General features: G+C 42.8%; 1 protein-coding gene across 1 annotated transcript in view; it reads right to left on the bottom strand.

Annotated features, from left to right (window-relative positions):
* RAD18 (RAD18 E3 ubiquitin protein ligase) overlaps positions 1 to 21,087 on the bottom strand; it is a 153,127-nt gene that overhangs the window by 70,035 nt on the left and 62,005 nt on the right. The window contains exon 10 of the mRNA XM_056863880.1: positions 2,902 to 3,039. Coding sequence (XP_056719858.1) covers positions 2,902 to 3,039 — 138 coding nt within the window. The remainder of the gene's footprint in view (positions 1 to 2,901; positions 3,040 to 21,087) is intronic.

Consider the following 21,087-nt stretch of genomic DNA (forward strand, 5'->3'; position numbering starts at 1 on the left):
GCCTTGTATTTACTGTAGTGGGGACATGAAGACTTGCCCTATTATCTAACGGGAACCTCTTCTATCACACTAAAGGGTGGAATGACTGGGCCCCATTTCATTGAAAATCCAGAACTGGTCAATTGAGCAGAAAATAGTTTACCTCTCAGAATTAAAAGAGTTACCAAAAGAAATCTCTAATTTCACCAGCACTACAAAGCAAATTTGTTAAGCTTTTTGATCTAGTACCACACTCTGTTGTAAATGTAAACATTTTGAACACATTTTTCATATACTGCAGGTCACAAATATAAAAGGATTCTGCTGGGTTTCCGAAAGTGGTGATAAATGGCTCAACCCAGAAAACCTATCTATTATAAATTAAAATGAAATGAATGCTGAGGAAGTCAGGGACTCTCCCAACCAAGAAAAATTTCTAAAACGACAAAAGGAGATAACCATTGCAAGATGAGATGAAGGCGAAAACTTTTACTCTTGGAAGCAATTCAAGCTTGCTTTGGCATCAAGAGCTGTGCAAGACGTCAACAATGAGGTATTTCCATTTATTTTTTATTCATGATAGCTTTGGTAAAGGAAACAGGTCAGGAGCCATTGACAGGTCAGAAAAGCAATCTTGTTAACTTGAGAAGAGCTGAGATTTAGTTGACTTAAGCGAAGCTGATTAGCAGAATCAAAGTACAAAGTTCTCCAGAGATGCAGTCAAAATCCTGCCTACCTAAAACAGGCTGAAAAGTAGATACCTTATTTTAATTCATGAAGCTGCCCTACACTGCATCAGACCACTGGTCTATCAAGGACAGTATTGCCTACTCTGACTGATAGTGACTCCCAGGGTTTCTGGTAGAGGTCCCCAGAGTTTCTGGTAGAGGGCATGGAGTAGGAGGTCACTGTGGGAGTGGGTGGGAGGTAGTTGTTAATTCCCTGCATTGTGCAGGGGGTTGGACTAGATGACACTGTTGGTCCCTTCCAACTCTATGATTCTATATCACCCGCTATCTAATCCTTTTTAATTGGAGATGCTGGGGACTGAAACTGGGACCACCTGCATACAAAGCCCTTCCACTCCATGAGACATACTGACACTCAAAACTAAAATAGTTCTTCCATACGGGGAAGTGCTATCTGAAAGAACTAGGGGAAAGCACTGGACATAAAAGAGAAAATGCACATGCTTGTCAAACAGGCTATGGAAGAGCTGCTGCTTAAATTCATTTATTTATTTTTATTTTTTATTTATTCAAATTTATAACCCGCCCTCATCCCCAGCGAACCAGGCTCAGGGCGGATAACAATAAAAACAGATTACATCTAAAACATCCTTAAAACCATAATCATTAAAACCATTAAAAACCCTACTCAGATGGCCGTAACTACCCTAATTCCTAGCTTCTACAATCTAAGAGCTCTTCTATAGCTCAGACTATAATCCAAGCAGAAAAGAATTACCTCCACCCTACTCTCCCACTACATTAGGCATCAAGAGAATTATATATATCAGGAATTCTGGTGACTGAGAAACTGACAGAGCCGCATTCAAGATGCCAATATAGTACAGGTTGAGAGAATTTTAAAATATATATCCACAATCTCATTCAAATTGCCCTGGGGTGTCTGCAGTTTGGAATTGGGATCAGAAATTATGCACGTTTTTGGCAAAATAACTCAGTTTCCTGAGTCAAGCTTAGGTTCACCCAACAACAGTGGGCTGTGTTCATGTTCAACCCGGAGAAAAATGAAATCAGAACACTGTGCAATGCTTCCTGGATTCCCCGAATCATGTCCCTCCTTCAGTTATTGTGTTGGCTCTGCTTTCCCTTCCAAAGCAAGCATTTGCTCCTCAGTCCAGGTGCAGAGAAATGAAGCTTAAGTCAGTCAACTTATTAGAAACGTACATACAAGTTCAGGTTTCTGTGCTAAGAAATGGACAGTGTAGGATTATGGGACACATGTTGTTGATTATGATAAGGAATGGGCCAAGAAACATCCTAGCCAAAGAGAAAGCCAGCACAAAGACCAGAAGCTGGAATTAATTAGACTATTTTGTAAGAAAGGAGAACTACTAAAGTTTTCTACTGATCAAAAATTGGAACTTAAGGAATTCAATCTATAGGAGCCAAAACAATTGTTGGGGGTAAAATAACTGAGTGTGGTAGCTTTGTTTGGTTTATATTTTATTATATACAGGGAGGAGGGAGAGACTGCTCAGACAAGCAGATATGCTTGCTGTTTCAAAATTTGATGGTAGAAAAGCTGAATAATCATAATACTGAATAATCATAATAAAGACTCAATTAACATGTATTAATGTCAGTTTATCTTCAACTGCACATAAATATCACCAGTTGTCACAATGTATGAATGAGTCTTTAGGAAAGTTTCCTTGGAATTAGTGCTGGTAACACAGATTAATAGGGCTTGGAGCACTGTCCGGGCCTTGGGCCTAAATCCTTCATGAACTAACCATCTCAGAAACTATTCAGGTGAAGCATCCTGAAAGTAGAAGTTATTGTCCCTTTCAAGGACCAGTAAACCAGCCTGGGTTGAGCAAGCGTTTACACATATTCACATTATAAAGAGAGCAGATTCTCAGGAAACATCATTAATGGCTGATAATTCTACTGGAGAAAATTCATCTACACACTTCCCCAATTACTTTAGTTTCAATTAATCAAAGACTACCTATCTTACAGATCCAGTTCATATTAGACATACATGTTTAAAATTGGATTAAAAGTGAAACTCTCGGGAGAGTTACACCCTTCTAAGGCCACTGACATAAACACATTTACAAGGGTATAATACTTGGGAGATGGAAACTGAGATGCTTCACCTCCAATTTTTGTCAATGAAATTATACACATCAGTATTCAACATTAATTGGGAGTAATCAACAATGCATACCAATCTCTAAAGGTTGTTTTCCAGCTGCTGTTTCTTTCTGCTGTGGTTCTTCCTCTGCTGTTTTGGTTTTATTTGCTTTTTTCTTCCGCTTATTCATTTGGTCAATTAAGAGCTGAAATTCAGCTTTGTGTTTCTTCCCTAAAATACAAAATGATATGCATACATTAGCAGCAAAATGGATGCCACCACAATGAAAGCTTGAAGAGCAGCGCGATGCCTGTCATTATTATTATTGCATCCCATTTATTGTGACCACATTTACACTTTCAGTGATTTGCTGTAAATCATCCTCATACAAAAAGTAATACACCCAGTTTCAAGGTGGAAAACATCTAGTGAGTTCACAGTAGAACAGGAAACTCTCAATTCAAGCACTAGATGTGACCAGCTGTGTAGCATATTTTATACATTTATGTTATTTATAGTCCACCTTTGGCACTGAGACTCAAGGCTGATTACATGATATCAGTCAGTGCAATCAACAGGATAAGAAGACATCTAATATACAATGTAATAGGACTAGGATTGCAGAAATCGGGAATAAGGCATAAGTATTAAATATGACACGTTAAACAATGCTTAAGGAGAAATATAATGCGGTGAGAGCAAGTTAAAATCATATATAGAAAGTCCCATTCTGTTGAAACATCTCCTTGAATCATTCTGCAGCCCTATTTCCTTTATAAAAAACGCCTCCTGAACAGTTGTTTTACACAGCTGGTGGAAAGCCAAAAGTGGGGGAGCCTTCCTAAGGACCTCAGGCAGATTCCGTAGGGTGGGGGTCCACTACAGAGAATGCACATGTACAGGCAGTTGTTCATCTTGCCCATCTGCAGGGTAGCCCCTGCAGAAGGCTCTGTTCTAATGGGCTAAGTAATTACTGCAGGGCATAGGAGGTGGTCCTGCAGATGTGAGGGTCCCAGGCCAAGAAGGGTTGTATATGTGATGGCCAGTACCCTTGAACTGAGCTTGATAACTAATAGGCAAGCAATGCAGTGACTGCAGAATGGGTATTATATGCATGCACTGCCAAGTTTCTGATAATAACCAAGCTTTCCCATTGGGGAGAAAGGCGGAGTATAAATTAATCGAATAAAATTAAATAAATAAATAAGTTTCCGTTAATAACCAAGCTGTGGCATTCTCCACTAACTGGAATTTCTGAGTTGATTTTGAGGGGAGATTATTACATTACAGTAGTCTTTATGACACAATGGCATCCATTTAGGTGGTCAGATCAGCTGAATCAAGGTAGAGGGCCATCCTCCAGGCTAGGGAGGTCAAAGAAGTTGTTAAATCCTGGACCAGTCCCAGCAAGGTATCCTTGGTATGAGTCCCCCAGAACCATCAGTCTAGGTTTCTCCAGCATCATACCCAACAGCATCACCCTCAACTCAGACAAGATGGCCACTGGGGAACTACTTGGATGGTAAAAACGCAGAACGCCCAATCAGTCCTTAGACCTCCACATAATGGATATATAATCAATGACAGTGATATTTTGCATTGCGAGTCTAAGGGGGGAAAATACTCGTAGATGATCGCCACCCCTTCTCCCCACCCTCCAATGGGGGCTGTTGAAGGACTGCATAAGCACGTGTTGTTAACTGGGACAGACACCACATCACTTTCCTTCAACCAAACTTCAGCTATGCATGCCAGGTCAATTTTCTCTTCTGCCAACAGTCTAGTTTTCTCTTCTGCAGACAGTCCGGTTTTGCCCCTTACCAATCTGGTATTGCACAATACTAAAGAAGAGGTGCAAAAAATAGGGGCCCTTGCATCAACATCTCTTGGGATGCTACAGAGATTATATGGGCAGTGAGCAGTCTTGCCTTGTGGTGTCCAAATTTGAAGAGTCCCACCCCCATATCTACTAATTCCCATCTGCACTGAAACAGCACATTCATCAACCATCCTGCCCAAGGTACAAACTGCCATCAGAACCACTAAGAAACCATGCATCCATGGCATGCCACCTTTCACAGAGAAGCCATAAAGCAGTCCCTGGCTAACCTCTAGATATGGTAACATAATACTTGTCCAAAGGTGCTGTTAGGTCTATTATCAATGCTGAACCCAGGAACAATGTTGGTGTCTATCTTCTTCACCGGTGCTGGTGGAGGTTTCTTCCATTGCTGAGTGGAATGGCTAGCCCCAGGCTAAGAGCCACAGGGCAAGAGCCCTTGTCCTGTCACCATTTAGGTCGCACCAAGAGCCTTGCACCTGTTAATTCTCAACATCCACTAGTGCTCATCCAAACCTATGCAAAATCTATGCAACTGCCTGGGTGAGAAGCTCTTGGCCATAAGAGACTAACTGAATGGCAAATGGCACCTGCCAGAGGGACTGGGCTGTGTGTCTAGGCTCGGAGTTCCATGCTGGGGAACAGCAGCAAAGAGAAGGAACAAAACATCAGCCTAGTGAGTACAGGTAGATATAGACATGCAGAGAGCCGGTGTGGTATAGTGGTTTAAGAGTGGTGGTTTGGAGGGGTGGACTCTAATCTGGAGAACCGGGTTTGACTCACCACTCCTCCACATGAGCGACAGATGCTAATCTGGTGAACCAGGTTGGTTTCCTCACTCCTACAAATGAAGCCAAGTGGGTGACCCTAGGCTAGTTGCAGCTCTCTTAGCGCTCTCTCAGCCCCACCTACCTCACAGGGTGCCTGTTGTGGGGAGGGGAAGGGAAGGTGATTGTAAGCTGGTTTGATTCTTCCTTAAGTAGAGGAAGTCAACATATAATAACCAACTCTTCTTCTCCTTCTTCAGTTGACCACAGCAGATCTGAATCCAGCTGCCATATCACAGCAGCCAGAGCTGTTACCAGGAGGGGTCTCCATACCGAGGCCATAAGACTTAGAAGTATCTTTTGCATGCCAGCATGGTACAACTCCGACAGAAGCCACATTGCATACTCTGCAAGCATAAGGACAAGTATGAGGGCTAAGTAACTTTACAATGTCATGGCCACTGGAACAACGGGGTCAGCAGCCCAAAAGTAACCCTGAGCAACCGCTCAAGTCCCATCAAGTTAGAGAGAGAAACAAAGGCTAGTCTTGCATTGCCTTTCTTCCCGCCAGGTAGTATAAACCAGACTTGTAAACAGCCACTTGCAAGCAACAATTAGCTTCCAGCAGGGCTGTAAACATTTTACTCCACACCTGGGAGGTGTAAAGTATTGCATTTATGCTCCCACCTCACCACATATATATCTTCTAGTGTGTTTTTTACAAGAGACAAACGAGAAATGACAAGCAAGATTGTTTTTTTTAAAAAAACTTCCTTGCCAACCTGCCTTAGCTCTGAGAGACATCGAACTGTTTAATATGCAATTTAGTCAGTTACAGTAATTTCAGATTATTTTTGTTAGCTTCTTTGAGAACGGATTTTACCACAAAAAGCAGACAATAAATGATCTATATAACCACAGAAATGATAACAAAGTGGTAACAGGCCAAACTGAGTCTGGCCTGGTTTGAAACTAACTCATCCTGTAATGAAATGTAACCTTAATTAAGGGGTTGGAACAGGGGAGGAGCAACAAACAGGAAACAGGAAGTCAGGAGACCCAGAAAGAAACGAGCAAGCAGGCACTAGGGAGGAACTGTTGACTTTTCTTTGTGTTATAGAGGTTCAATAAATGCCTTGTTGTACCAATACCTGAAGTCCTTGGCATCAATAAGACACATCCAACTTCCATTTTTGGATATTGTGCTGTTGTTTTGTAACAGCAATAATTCACAGCTGGATTGCCTATGGAGAGGGGCTCTGGCTCAGTGGTGGAGCTGATCTTTAGAAAAATGGGCATCAAATGGAGTAGGGCAAAGGATGGATATCTATTTCTGCTGTGCTCTCGCTTCAGATTACCTGTCAGAGCCCTAACTGAACAGAAAGATCTCTTGTAAAGTTTTGCTTCTGATAGAGGCATTTTACCGAACCTTTTCTGTTTCCTTTCTCCCCCCCCACCCCATTTACATGAGTGCTTGTAGGAGAAAAAGAGAACTACATTTCGAAGTGTGTGTGTGTGTGTTAAGTGCCGTCAAGTCGCTTCCGACTCATGGCGACCCTATGAATGAAAGTCTTCCAAAATATCCTATCTTTGACAGCCTTGCTCAGATCTTGCAAATTGAAGGCTGTGGCTTCCTTTGAGTCAATCTATCTCTTGTTGGGTCTTCCTCTTTTCCTGCTGCCCTCAACTTTTCCTAGCATGACTGTCTTTTCCAGTGACTCTTGTTGTCTCATGACGTGAACAAAATACGATAGCCTCAGTTTAGTCATTTTAGCTTCTAGGGTCAGTTCAGGCTTGATTTGATCTATAACCCACTGATTTGTTTTTTTGGCAGTCCACGGAATCCGTAACACTCTCCTCCAACACCACATTTCAAAGGAATCTATTTTCTTCCTATCAGCTTTCTTCACTGTCCAGCTTTCACACCCATACATAGTAATAGGGAATATGATGGAATGAATTAATCTAGTCTTGGTGGCGTGACACATCCTTACACATTTTGAAATACCTGGCTATTATTAATATTGCTACATTTATAACCCACATCTCCTCCAAGAAAGTTAGTTCTCTATTTCCCCTCTTATCCCCACAACACTTCTATGAAGTCAGCTAGGCTGACAGCAGGGCACCATAAATTTCACCCCTACGTGGGGATTTGAACTCAGATCTCCAAATTTCATTCCTTATATTCAGAGTATGATGATAACCAGTACACCTACTGCCACGAGACTGCACAGAAACAGCACTGAACCCACCTACTTCAGCTGCAACCCACCAGCACTTTAGCCCTGTGTTTTTCCTTCCAGGTCTTCCAGGAACAGAAAGTGAAACTGGGCTAACTGCTCTGCCTCCCTCCCCCCCCATCTCCTCTGCCCCATCTAGAGTCTGCTAGTCCTTTCTCAGGCAGCACTGGCTCAAAGAGGCAGGAATATAGTTGCCACTAGGGTTGCCAACCTCCAGGTACTAACTGGAGATCTGCCATTACAACTCCAGCCCATAGAGATCAGTTCACCTGGAGAAAATGGCTGCTTTGGCAATTGATCTCTATGGCACTGAAGTCTCTCCCCTCCCCAAACCCTGTCCTCCTCAGGCTCCGCCCCCAAAAACCTCCAGCTTGTGGCAAAGAGGGACCTGGCAACCCTATTGCCAACCTCCAGGTAATAGCTGGAGAGCTCCTGCTATTACAACTGATTTCCAGCCGATAGAGATCAGTTCACCTGGAGAAAATGGCAGCTTTGGCAATTGGAATCTATGGCATTGAAGTTTCTCCCCTCCCCAAACCCCTCCCTCCTCAGGCTCCGCTCCCAAAACCTCCCACCAGTGGTGAAGAGGGACCTGGCAACCCTAGTTGCTACCTCTAGGTTGGGAATTGCCTGGAGATTTTTGGGGCAGAGCCTGAGGAGGGCAGGGTTTGGGGACTTCTTCAGCTTCATTCATGCAAAAAATGGACTTTCCAACTGTTGGATACGACATCTAGAATTCTTCATAAATTATTAGAATGCATACCTGGACTTTACTCAAAATATATACAGGTTGAATACCCCTTATCCAGACTGCTTGGGACCAGAAGTGGTCCATATTTTGAATATTTCCATATTTTGGAATATTTTGAAATTTTTGCATATACATAATGAGATATCTTGGGGATGGGCCCCAAGCCTAAACAAAAAATTCATTTACGTTTTATATATACTTTATACACATAGCGAGAACATAATTTTAAACAATATTTTTAACAATTTTGTGTACATTGAACCATCAATGGCACTGCTGAGGGCCTGTGAGTAATGCTTGCATGCCGGTTCAAAATGTCCGGTTTTCGGATCAGTCCGGATATCAGATGTCCGGATAAGGGATACTGTAGTACTACATATCTACCTACAGAATTGGAGTGACTGTATTCTAAATCCTTGTACATAATTGTTTTAATAATAAATTTAACAACCCCACACAGAGACACACAAAACACCAAACCCTCATCACGCTGAAAATCTGTGATGCAATGAATCCTCCAACTGGGGTAGCAAAACAAAACAAACCCACTGACCCATTTAAAGGCATAATCGACTGCAGAAGAGCACTGGGATTAAAATGGGTTTGCTTACTGTCTCGATACTTCAATCTGAAACACACACACACACACCCTCCCCCTTCCCACCATTATCTTGATTCCTCAAGACAAAAATATGAGGTATGTTAAAACCGAAGTTAGCCATGCTAACTAGGAAGGAGCATTTCCAAAAGAAATCAGCATAGGTGGAGAGAAGCTAACAATTCCCCCACCCACTAATTCTCGCCCTATACCCCATCCCAATCTTGGATCCTTCCCCACCCCCAGAAACCCCCAGGTTCCAAACATGGAAGAAACCAAGATACCTCCATACACTGTAACTAGCAGGCATATATTGTTCAAGGCATTAATTGGGGGGGGGGGATACTGCTTCCGGAACAAAGTGAACTAGCAACATGTCCATTGTGAATAACTGAAACACCCCAATGTGCAAGTTTAAAATGCTCACTGTTTTTCCCTCAAGCTTCTCTGCAGCCAAGAGCTTTTTTATGAGCAGCAGGCCTTTTATCAAACAGATCATTTAGCAGGGTATTACTAGAGGGAGTTATATCTTTTAAAACGAGTTCATCTGTTCAGACTTAAAGCAAGAAGCATGTCCATCCCAAGCCTATGCCCAATATTGCCGGGGGGGGGGGGAATTATAAAGGCAGCATTAAATAACAGATTTATGTGAATAGTTTGTGGTGCCTTAGTGATCCAGAAGATTGCTAATCCCTGTCTATTTTATCTGTCAGTGGAGCAGCCAGAGGGCTTATCATGATTTAGCATCTATGGGACCAGCGTCTAGTATTGTGTCAAAACAATGTTCTTCCCATTTGGATAACCCTAAAGGCATTATTAACAAGCATTAAAAGTTCGCAAGCTGTTTAGATACATTTGGACTGGGCTCCACCTTCTGAGTTTCACCATGACACAATAATGCAGAAAAACAAGGAAGGTAGGAACATTTAATGGACCCCCTAAGCAGTGAAACTGTATACCTTCATTGGTAATTTTAGAGTAAACAATTATTTTGATTGATTAATTGCTCTGATCTAAAACCAAATTCCAGGATTTTAAAAAGATACATATTGAGAAGGGGGGGCTAGTGAGATTACCACCTTTGAAACAATGATTTTGATTAATTGATTAATTGCTCTGTTCTAAAACAAAATGCCAGGATTTTAAAAAGATACATATGGGGGGGGGGGTGAGACTACCACCTTTGAAACTGGCACAAGGGATCACACAGAAGACTATCTTTCTTTTACAATACTTAAATAACTCCTAAGCCCAGTGTGTAATGTGTAATGTACAATAAATACACTTCAGAATTCAGACTTAAATGTTTGAGAGGGTGCAGCTGAGAATATACTCAGAACCACAGAGGGCTGAGGGCTAAGGTGAAGGGCAAGAGAATGGCATAATTCTGATAAGAGATTATGTAGACCACTGGTTCTCAACCAGGGGTCCATGGACCCCCAGGGGTCTGCGAGAACTAAACTAAGGTCCGCGAAACAAAGTTATAAACCCATAATAAATTAATATTTTCAATTAAAAGTTCTCTATTATAAAATATATATATTCAAATATTATTCTAAGCTTAATGTTTAACTAACAGTTATGATTAAAGTTTATTTTCAAATTCTTGGAATTTTTATTTTGAATCTTGGGTCCCTGCACTGAACAAAAAAGTCCTAGTGGTCCCTGGTCAAAAAAAGGTTGGGAACCACTGATGTAGACGTTTGAAACTTACTCAAAAAGCTCTTGTGAAACATTCACAAAATAGCTGTGGGACTGTGGCTGTTGGGTTACCATACAAAAGTATGAAACTCTACATTCTCCAAAACACCTCAGAAATGTGTCCAAAAAGCACATCCACAGAGACTTCTAAAGGCCAAACAATCCATTAAGCAGAATGCAAGCAGATGTACAAACTACACAGCTTGATGCTTATTCCAAAACCAAGAAGCTAAAATATTTTCCAGCGCTCTATTTGACAAACAATGAACATTTCAGAAAGAAAGAAGTAATACTTCTTCCTAGTTATGACCGAATGTCAAAAAAAAAAGTTATACCAGTAATACAGCTGTACAAATCTATAAGGGAATCATACAGAAGAATAATGTAAAATGCTACCAGAGAATATTAAATTCTACAGATATGCAGGAGTGCTCAAGAGAGAATGATCCGTAGAAACAACTATTCCTACATCAGAAGAATAAATATGTTTGATACAAAACAGTTTTCACATACAATTCTTTGTAAAATAAATAAATCATATTTTCGAACCCTATGGTAGGTGAGAGAAAATTTGCTTCATCAGAATCTAAACCTCCTGTTTGGATGGTAAGGGTGTGGGTAGGATGAGCGTTGTACTAAGTGCGTAACTGGCTGTGGTTAAATTCAAATCTCAAAACAAGATGAAATTAAACTCAGGTTAAGTCCAATTTGTTCATGAACACTCCTCATTCCTCTCACCTCCCTGCTGCTCCAGCACATGGCACTTGATGGAATAATTCTCAGCTTCATCAAGCTCATATTTACCAAGATGTCCACAATGAACTGGAATTTGTTTACTCGTCACAGCTTGCGCAAACAACCTTCAGTTCACCAAGGTGCCTGCATTCTCATCAGTTTTCTTCTGAAGAAACACCACAGAAGCAAATACAGAGCACGTGGAAGATTTGAAAACCTTTTTAGATGGTCCATCCCTTGAAGAAGCCAAGAACAAGCACAAACTGTGTAATCAAGCTGACAGAGCTGGGGAATGGATAGTATAATTTAAAAATTTCAGGTGGGTAGCATGAAGGTCTACAGTAGAACACCAAGATTCGACTCCATCTTGAAGACCAATAAGATGTTCAAGGTATCAGCTTTCGAGAGCCAAAGCTCCCTTTGTCTGGAGCTGTGACTCTTGAAAGCCTATACCCTGGACATCTTATTGGTCTTTAAGGTGCTACTGGATTCAAATCTTGCTCTATAATAGAAAAGATTAACATTCAGTGCTTTAGAGGAAAATTTCATAGCACAAAGGTATTTCCATCCTTCAGAGAGTACATACAATTTTAAAGAACAGTGGCCGTCATGACTTCACAAATCCTAAGCTGCCCTTTTTGAGATTGTACCATTTATAAGGTTTAAGGTTTTAAAAAAAACCTCACATTTCTGAAAGGGTTGCTCAATGGTCTAGTTCTGTCAAGAACCATAATACATTTTACTCTCATTCATACGCATAAATATTGAGCATCCAAGGTTTCTATCTGTTCTCAAACAAAGTACAAAGGGAAGGTAGGTAACATGAGGTAACGTGCCATTCTCCAAGAACTCCAGCGTACAAATATCATTATTTTCTAGTCATGCCCCATCAGAAGACTGAAGCTGTTCCTGAACAATTATATCGACAAAATCAACAACTACAGGCAGGAAGCTGGTCTGTAAAAGCAGCTTCCATTGTTGCGATTCATGATTAAAATTAAAAGCAACACACTTTCTACAAGTCTCTCCACAGAGGAACAGAATCAAAGGTTAAGTGATACCTTATACGCGGTCCTTGACATTTATGCACAGCATTGTCTAAGATATTCACAACATCAATTATTACAGATTACTTCCAGTTAATACACTTCAAACTAGGAACTTGCATTTGTGAGTGTGTGTGTGTGTGTGTGTGCACGTGCACAAGCAAGTTCCTACCTAAGAAGCCCAAGAGCTCCAGCTGAAATGGCCACAGAACCAAGATCCAAATGGACTCACTGCATGGGAGGACTCATCAGCAGATCACCAGACACCAGTCAACCACTAAACACACTGAGGAATAGGTCTGCAGAGGCTTAATGTAAACTGATGTCTGGGATATGCCTAGTCTCTAGGTGGGGTTGAGAGTGGGCATATCCCAGACATCTCTCTCAGAGAGGGATTGGGCATATCCCAGAGCTTTCTCATCCCCACCTACCTCACAGGGTGTCTGTTGTGGGAAGGGGAAGGGAAGGTGATTGTAAGCTGGTTTGATTCTGCCTTAAATGGTAGAGAAAGTTGGCTTATAAAAACCAACTCTTCTCCTTCCTCCTCCTCCTCTGTTGGTTTTTAACCTGCATTAGGGCCACATATTTTGTTGCAACCATCCTACCTTGCCAGAAACCAATACACAGTGGAATACTTGTCCACCCACTGGGGTATCGGAGACTTTCATAAAAAAAAGATCCACAGTTTTAGATTACAGAAATAAGTCCCCGTGGAGCTTCTGATATTTCTACACAAAAGCATCTCTGGTCACCATCTTTCAGTTTCAGCTATCAAAGGGCACCCACCTGGATAAGCCACAGAGAGCTGAGTGACTTTCAGGTTTTAGAGTGTCAGAATACAATCAGAGAGGCCCAGGATCAAACCTTCACTCTTCAATGAAATGCACTGGGTGATCTTGGGCCAGTCAGTGTCTCTCAGCCTACTCTACCTTACAGGGTGGTTGTTGCCAGGATAAAATGGAGAAGAACAATATCGTAAGCCACTCTGGGTACCCACTGGCGAGAAAAAATATGCATAAATAAGCTAAACAAATAAATAACAGCATTAATTCTTTCTCATTGCATATTGTTTTCCAAGGCAACTGTGAACTTAGGCAGATCATGAGTGGGAGGGCAGGAAGAGCTTGGCTCTCGTGGCCCTTTCTTACATGCCCAGGGTAATGCCCATCATCACTTTTGGGTCAGAGAGCAATTTTCCTCCAAGCCAGGGATCCTGGAGGTTTTTTGCCATCTTTTGGGCATGGAGTAGAGGTCACTGGGGGTGTGTGTGGGGGGGGGAGGTGGTTGTGAATTTCCTTCATTATGCGGGGGGGGGGGTTGGACTGGATGACCCTGGTGGTCCCCTTCCTGTGATTCTGTGATTCAAAGTTACTTTTGCTTTTTTTTCCATGTGACCCCAGAACACTGGAGAATGGAATGGGATATAAAATAAATTTGGATAAATTCTATAATAGAAGGAAGCTTTTGTAAATGTGTATTGCACAGGGGCGCTGTTGTAACATTTTCTTTATGCCATTTGTATCCTCGCTTTACCCCATCAGAAGGATTGCCATTTGCTCTTTTGAAAAATCTCCCTATATCGTTTAGACTGCTATCTTATTTCAACAACAATTCTGTCTAGTTTGGAAATACACAAGTCAAAGCCACATATTTAAAAGTCTCAGAAATCACACCATAAATCGGAGGTTCCCCCTCCCCGTCTTAGTCCCGAAATGCCCATTTTAAAGTACAAGCCAAAGCTTCTAATTTCAGTCTTGAGATGGAAAAAGGGGGTGGGGGCCACATTCTCTGGGGGCATTAAAGATAATAGTGAAATCCAATGCACGGTTTCTTCAGTCTAAACCCATTGATTTCAGTGGGCTTAGACTGCCATAACACTTTATAGAATTGCACAGAAAACGTGCCAAAGTCAAGATCCTAGTATGGGAACTGAACCAACAGACAAATTCACTTGGGAAACAAAGCCAAGCACAACAACGGTTTAATAACTAAGGAAACACCAAGTGCTATTGCCCCACAGGGATCATTCATTTCACTGGCATTGATGTGGGCCTTTGAATCATTAATTCAGGTTAGATTCATTTATTCTGCATTCTGGGATTTGAGCTCAAGACCCCATGAAAGCAAATTGCTTATCCTTTAGTTCGTTTTATCAACCCTTTCGTTTATATCTTCAGATGGTTAAAACGTGATATGAGACTTTACCACTTTGCTATGTTTATAGAAGCATTCATCAAAGCCTGCGTTAACACAGAATAAATAAATCTGGGTCGTTCTCTAGGGGAGTTCTTACCATGCCCTGGTATGCTTTGAGTACTTTTTAACCCAACAACTGATTTAAAACGGGTTTGCTTAATATACATCACACTGAAACAAAATGACTAGAAAATATGTACAAGTTAGTTACATCAACAAGCGTGCACACACAAAAAGCATCTCATAAACCAGATATACTTTCCCCTGGATCTACTTCCCGAACTCAAAAAAGCAGGCCTACATATACAACATATTTAAGGATACAGTTGACGTTTTCACATAATTACATAGTACAATCAGCTGCCATTAGCACATAAGCAGGAAGCAAAGGAAATAAACGGAGCCTTGGCTTACCTGTGAGGGCTCCTTCTTCTCTGAGGGAAGAGGACATCTTATGAGCGGGTGTTTCCGTTCCTATGCTCAGGGATAGGCAGGTTCTTCAATCTTTTTAACTTCCTGTCCTGTACCGGAAACGCCCTCCCAGTTCGAGGACTTCCAAAGTAGAATAAGAGGACAGAAAAAACATATTAAACATATCAAACATAGAACAAACAGTGTAATCAACCAGTGCTGAACTAAGGTTGATCAACGATTGTACAACAAGAATCAACAAGTACAACATGAAACTGTTATAAACTCGGGTAAGAACATCAGGTAAGGAGCAAATGGATTCAGTGGCGAGGAGTTCCAATTATTCATCTTGGTGCTTGACTGGCGCTTTAACTTCGCCCTGGGCGGGCAAGATGTCCTCTTCCCTCAGAGAAGAAGGAGCCCTCACAGGTAAGCCAAGGCTCCGTTCTCTCTCTGAGGCTCAGAGGACATCTTATGAGCGGGATGTTCAAGAGCTGTAACTTCCGGGTGGGGTCAAGCATCATTCGCCACTTGCTGAAGCACTCTCCTTCCAAATGAGGCATCTGCGGAAGCGTAGGCATCAATTTTGTAATGCCTAACGAAGGTAGATGAGGTTGACCACGTCGCTGCCTTGCATATCTCCTCCACTGAAGCTTGGGTATCTAAGGCCGCAGAGGTAAGGCTCTTGGACATGTTGACGATAAAGCCGTGTTGGGTCAGGATTGAAATAACCTTCTCTGTGTGTTGTCTCGAGGTCAACTCCGACGGAGCACTCACCAAGATGTCGTCGAGATAGGGAAAAATGTGGATCCCCTGCTCCCTCAGGATTGCCACAAGGTTGACGAGGACCTTGGAGAACACTCTCGGAGCTGATGTAAGTCCGAAAGGTAGTGCCCGGAATTGAAGGTGTAGATGGCCATGAGTGAATCGAAGGTACCTGCGATGTGACGGATGTATCATGATATGCAGGTACGCTTCCTTCAAATCTAGTGACGTCAAGTACGCTTGTGGGCGAAGGGCTTCCACTATGGAGCGGAGAGTTTCCATTCTGAAATGCCTTTTGTAGACAAAACGATTGAGGAACTTTAAATCTAGAATGGCCCTCCAGTCGCCGTTCCTTTTTGGCACTGTAAAAAAGAAGGAGTAAACCCCGGTGTGCTGCTCTAATTTTGGAACATGTTCTATGGCATGAATGTCCAACAAGTGTTGAATGGCCCTTTGCGTACACAGCACCTTCTCCTGATTGTGCGACACTGGAGAATTCAGAAATCGGTTTGGTGGAAGAGTTTGAAATTCTATCTTGTAGCCTTGGGAAATCAGTTGACGTGACCAATTGTCTGTTGTTGAGGAGGTCCATACCTTGGCGAAGAATTGAAGACGCCCCCCCACCGGAGCCAGGCTGTAGTCACTGTTTCCCTTGCTTATCTCCAAATCTTGCAGATTTGTCCACTCCCTGTCCACTAAACTGGCTGCCCTTGCCAAACCTGGATCCTTTTCTGAAGGATCCCTGTCCAGAGCTCCAGGAGGTTCTTCTTCCATCGGATCTGGGGCGTGCCATGAAGTGGGAAGTTCTAAAGGGACGAAAGGAGTGCGAGAAGGACGGTTTTCCATCCTTCCTGATGTACTTGGGCAAGGCTTTCTTTTTGTCCTTGGTTTCAACAAGGATATCGTCGAGCTTTGGCCCAAACAAACGACCACCTTCGAAGGGATAGCCCAGGAGTATAGCTTTTGAACCAGAGTCAGCTGACCATGATCTGATCCACGCAGCCCTCCTGACAGCGGAGGAAGCCGCCAAGGACCTAGCTGTGAAAGACAAGGAATCCAGCGTAGCATCTGCCATGAAATTGGACGCTTTTAACAGACGCTTCAGGCCTTCTAAAATCCTTTTATTACCTGGTGGGAGCAATTCAATGATTTTTCTAATCCACATAATGCTGGCCCTTGCCACTAAGGCGGACGTGGCCGATGCCTGTATGGATAGGGCGGCCGCTTCGTGAGCTTTCTTGGCAGCGAAATCAATCTTCCTATCAAGGGGATCTTTTATACTGCCTGCTCCATCCTCAGAGATTAGGCCTGAGGACTGAAGGTCTGTGACAGGGGCTTCCACCAATGGCACCTTCAAGAGTGACATGCCTCTGGGCTCCAGAGAATATAAACGTTTAACAGAGGCTGGTATCTGTTTACTGGACATAGGCTTCTGCCATTCCGATTTTACCAGGTCTTCGAAATACTCAGGGAAGGGCACTGAACATGACTTGGTTTGTAACCTAGTAAAGAATTCCTTGGAACCCCTGAATTTAGCCTTGCTCTTAATAGCATCCGTGTCTTCATCTTCGTGAAGATCAAGGGCTGACATTACTTTACATAAAAAGGCTTGATAATCCTCCCCCGCAAACAAGCGTGGATGAGGATCCTGACCTTGCTCTCCCCCTTCTCCCTCTTCTCCAGATGAAAATTCCCCTTCTTCTTTTTCCTCCTCTTCCCCAGAGGAGGGGTCCTGAGAAATGGGCTTGGAAGGGTGAGTTGGTCTGGCCTTTCTGGCCGCCTTAGTTGGCCAGGCAGTGCTGGGACCTTGGACTGGGGGCTCTAGTTGAACTGATCCCCTGGAGGGAGAGGAGGCCCGGGAGCTGGAAGGGCCTCTTGAAGACATTTCGCCCAATAGGGCAAACTCCTCACGCAGAGCCCTGCGCATCAATTCTAGCATTCCCTGTTCACTCGCCCCCCCCCCCACCGTCAAAAGGGAAAGAGAGGATTGCACTGTACCCGATCCGACGTCCGTAGTAAGGCTTCCCGTGGGACCGACATTACGGACTGGTTGTTCCCCCTCACCCTCCAGGGACGAATGGGGAGGCTCGGCGGCCATCTTTTCTGCGCGGGGACGTTTCGCGCCATTTTTCTCTCCCTCAGCAGCCGCCTGCTTTCGCTTTTGCCGCTGCACCGCCGCCGCGGCCGACGCTGTTCCTTGCTGCCGCCGCGTCTTCTTTTCGCTCGCCCCCGCCGAGTTATTTCGGCGGGAAGGCAGGAGCTCCGTCGATACCGCCTCATCCCCCGAGAGGAGCTCTTCTCCTGAAAACTCCTCGCTCGCCGCCATTTTCCTCCGTGCGGGGAACAAACGGACCGGCACAAGGGGGAAGGATCGAAACAAACGGAGACGGGACCAGACGAGGTAAAAGACAGACGAGGGTAGGAAGGGATTTTGCGTTAGCAGGGAGGATAAGGTTGAAAGATTTGGATCTTGAGCGTAGATGAGGAGCTCGCTAAAAGGCCTGCTCTTCCCTCTGAGGCAGGAATAGAACTGGGAGGGCGTTTCCGGTACAGGACAGGAAGTTAAAAAGATTGAAGAACCTGCCTATCCCTGAGCATAGGAACGGAAACACCCGCTCATAAGATGTCCTCTGAGCCTCAGAGAGAGAACAGCTGTTTGCTCACCATATTCAACTGTACCATTAAAGGAAGGTAAATAATGAAAATGCTTTAAAAAATTTAATTCCATGAAAGGCAAATTTATAAACTTGTGCAGAACCATGCATGAGGCACAGGACATCCATCAGTGTAAGTTCCCTTACTAAACCTTCATGGACAAAATGGTTTCCAGAAGGCAATTGCCTTGTCAAGTATTATCTTAGCTGAAGCAATACCGAAGCTGCAGAAGCAGGCAAGCCCATTTTGCTCTTATTCCCTTGGGATACCAGGTGTGTTTAAGCAACTGCTCCACAGCTTAGCAAACGCGCTGCCATCTGAGTCTTCAACTAGCTAAGAAGGCAGTGACACTTCTGTGAAAATCTAGTTTCCAGATAAAATAGCTGCCAGTGTTTTGACTATCATTTCCAGCATTAAGCACAAGCACTTTAGGCATCACTAGAAGCTTCTCCCAGAAAAGGGCTGAACTTCCCAAGCCTTTCCACCTGTGCTCTTCACAAGCATTTGAAGTCAGACATTCTACACATCTATCCTTATATACATCTATACATTCTATATATCATATTGTTGGAATCTTGCTTTCGAGGAGTACCTTACACCACTACATCCTCAACCCAGTATCATTCACACTTCACCTTGTATAGGACACAGCAGTCAGGAATTGGAACAAATTTCACACACGCCAAGGCCACCTTCTCATAGCTGTACAATTTTCTCTTTATGAGACAGAAGAGGTTGTAAGAATTTCCTTGATGTCAAGGATCAAGTGCACCAACAGGAAGCATGGTTCTCAAAAAAGAGTCAGGTCTTCCTGAGTAGTTATTGGAACAGGGTCAACAACAAAAACTTATGTTGCAATGCAATTATTAGACTTTAAAGAGCCATTAAGACCATTTGTTAGTCTGTAGTGAAATCTGGGTCTGGTAGCACTTGGAGGAGGTTATTGATTCATAGGGTGGCCTTGATGGCATTTACACACACACAGCACCTTGAAGACCAACACATTTCTCCAGGGTATAATCTTTCATGAGTCAAACCTCACTTTGTCAGAATATCTGATGAAATGAGCTTTGACTCACAAAAGATTATACCCTGGAAAATGTTGGTCTTCAAGGTGCTAATAAACTTGAATTTTGTTCCAAAACCATTTGATGCTTTAGAGAACAGGTGTGAGATCTACATTTAACGGTAATTTGTGGATCTTTTGATGAAGCAAGGAAGTGGAACTTATAAAGAAATCCCCTGCCTTCTCCAGCAAACACAATGCTGGATCCTCTTGAATTATGTGTTTCTTTTTTTTTAATGTATGGCCTTTTATGCAAGGATGTTTCCCCACAGTCACCCTGCGGACTGCTTCAGGGCTTCCTTTTCCACCCATCAGAGGTCGCCTCGCTCTCCCTGTGCATTTTGCCAGCATTTTCCAGATTCTGGCTAAAACAGAAACGTCCCTGCATAAAAGGCCTATAATAATTAGCACTGGAGACCACTATGACAATTAATAGCTTCACCAAGATTTTGCTGTGAGACACAGTACTCGCAGACATTCCTACTCCCCATCCTTTTAAATTCCTTCTGCAATGTCATTCTCCTATCCTGCAAATCCTGGATGGGTATCCACTGCCAAGGTATCCATCTTTAAATCTTATTTTAGTTAGCCTTGTCAATACTTACTAAATGGAGGGTTTTCTCCTTCACTTTGGAATGAATTAGGGCAAATTCTAAGAACTCTTGGATCAAAGCATAAATATATGATGAGGTAATGCAAGAAGATGTCGGTGAAATGCACCGCCTTCTTCCCAAATGCTGCAATACGGATTAGCTCACCCCTGCAGGTGTGAAGTGTATGACGTTATGCAGCAACCTGGGGAGGCTGCTGATCAGAACTGAATTATATGGCCATTGGAAACTCATCCAAAGGCTGAGAGAATGTCCAAAAATGCAATAATCACAACATTTAAAGTAATAAAACTGTCTCAACCCCTTGTAATTCAATCTCCCAAGCAGTCTCACTTCGATGAACCCAACAGACAAAATGAATGAAAACTGGCAGCAAGGTTTCTTTCTGCTTTCCTTAGAGATGGAACGTTTTTCTTCATCCCTGAAAAACCATATGTAATTATGTTTAATCACACACACAGCTAGTAAATACAGCATTCTTAAGCAATCTTTAAGCAATTTGAGAAATCAGACTACAAAACAAAGGTTGACAGTTCAAAGTAATATTAAATGGAAAGAAAAATACCAGCTTTTAAAAAGAGGAATTACTGAGATTTATGCCATAGAAAAATTTGCCCTATACTTCTAACTGGGGGGAGGACTATAGATGCTCAAAGCACAGTAATTTTTTCATAACGCATGAAATCAATATAGATGACAAAACCAAGCCAGAAATTCCAGAATGGCCCATTCTTCACAATGCTCAGTGGATTCTGTCATGCAGCTTTTTATAACCATCCTGCCGTGGTCCTGAGAAATCTTAAGTAATAACTCACAGGAAGCACAGGGCCCCAGCAGTCCTGTACTAAGACAATCAGAGCAGCATGCGAAATGTACAGTAACGGAGTTATAAAG

This window comes from Euleptes europaea, chromosome 1 (genome assembly GCF_029931775.1).
Source record: "Euleptes europaea isolate rEulEur1 chromosome 1, rEulEur1.hap1, whole genome shotgun sequence".
NCBI classification, from domain to species: domain Eukaryota; kingdom Metazoa; phylum Chordata; class Lepidosauria; order Squamata; family Sphaerodactylidae; genus Euleptes; species Euleptes europaea.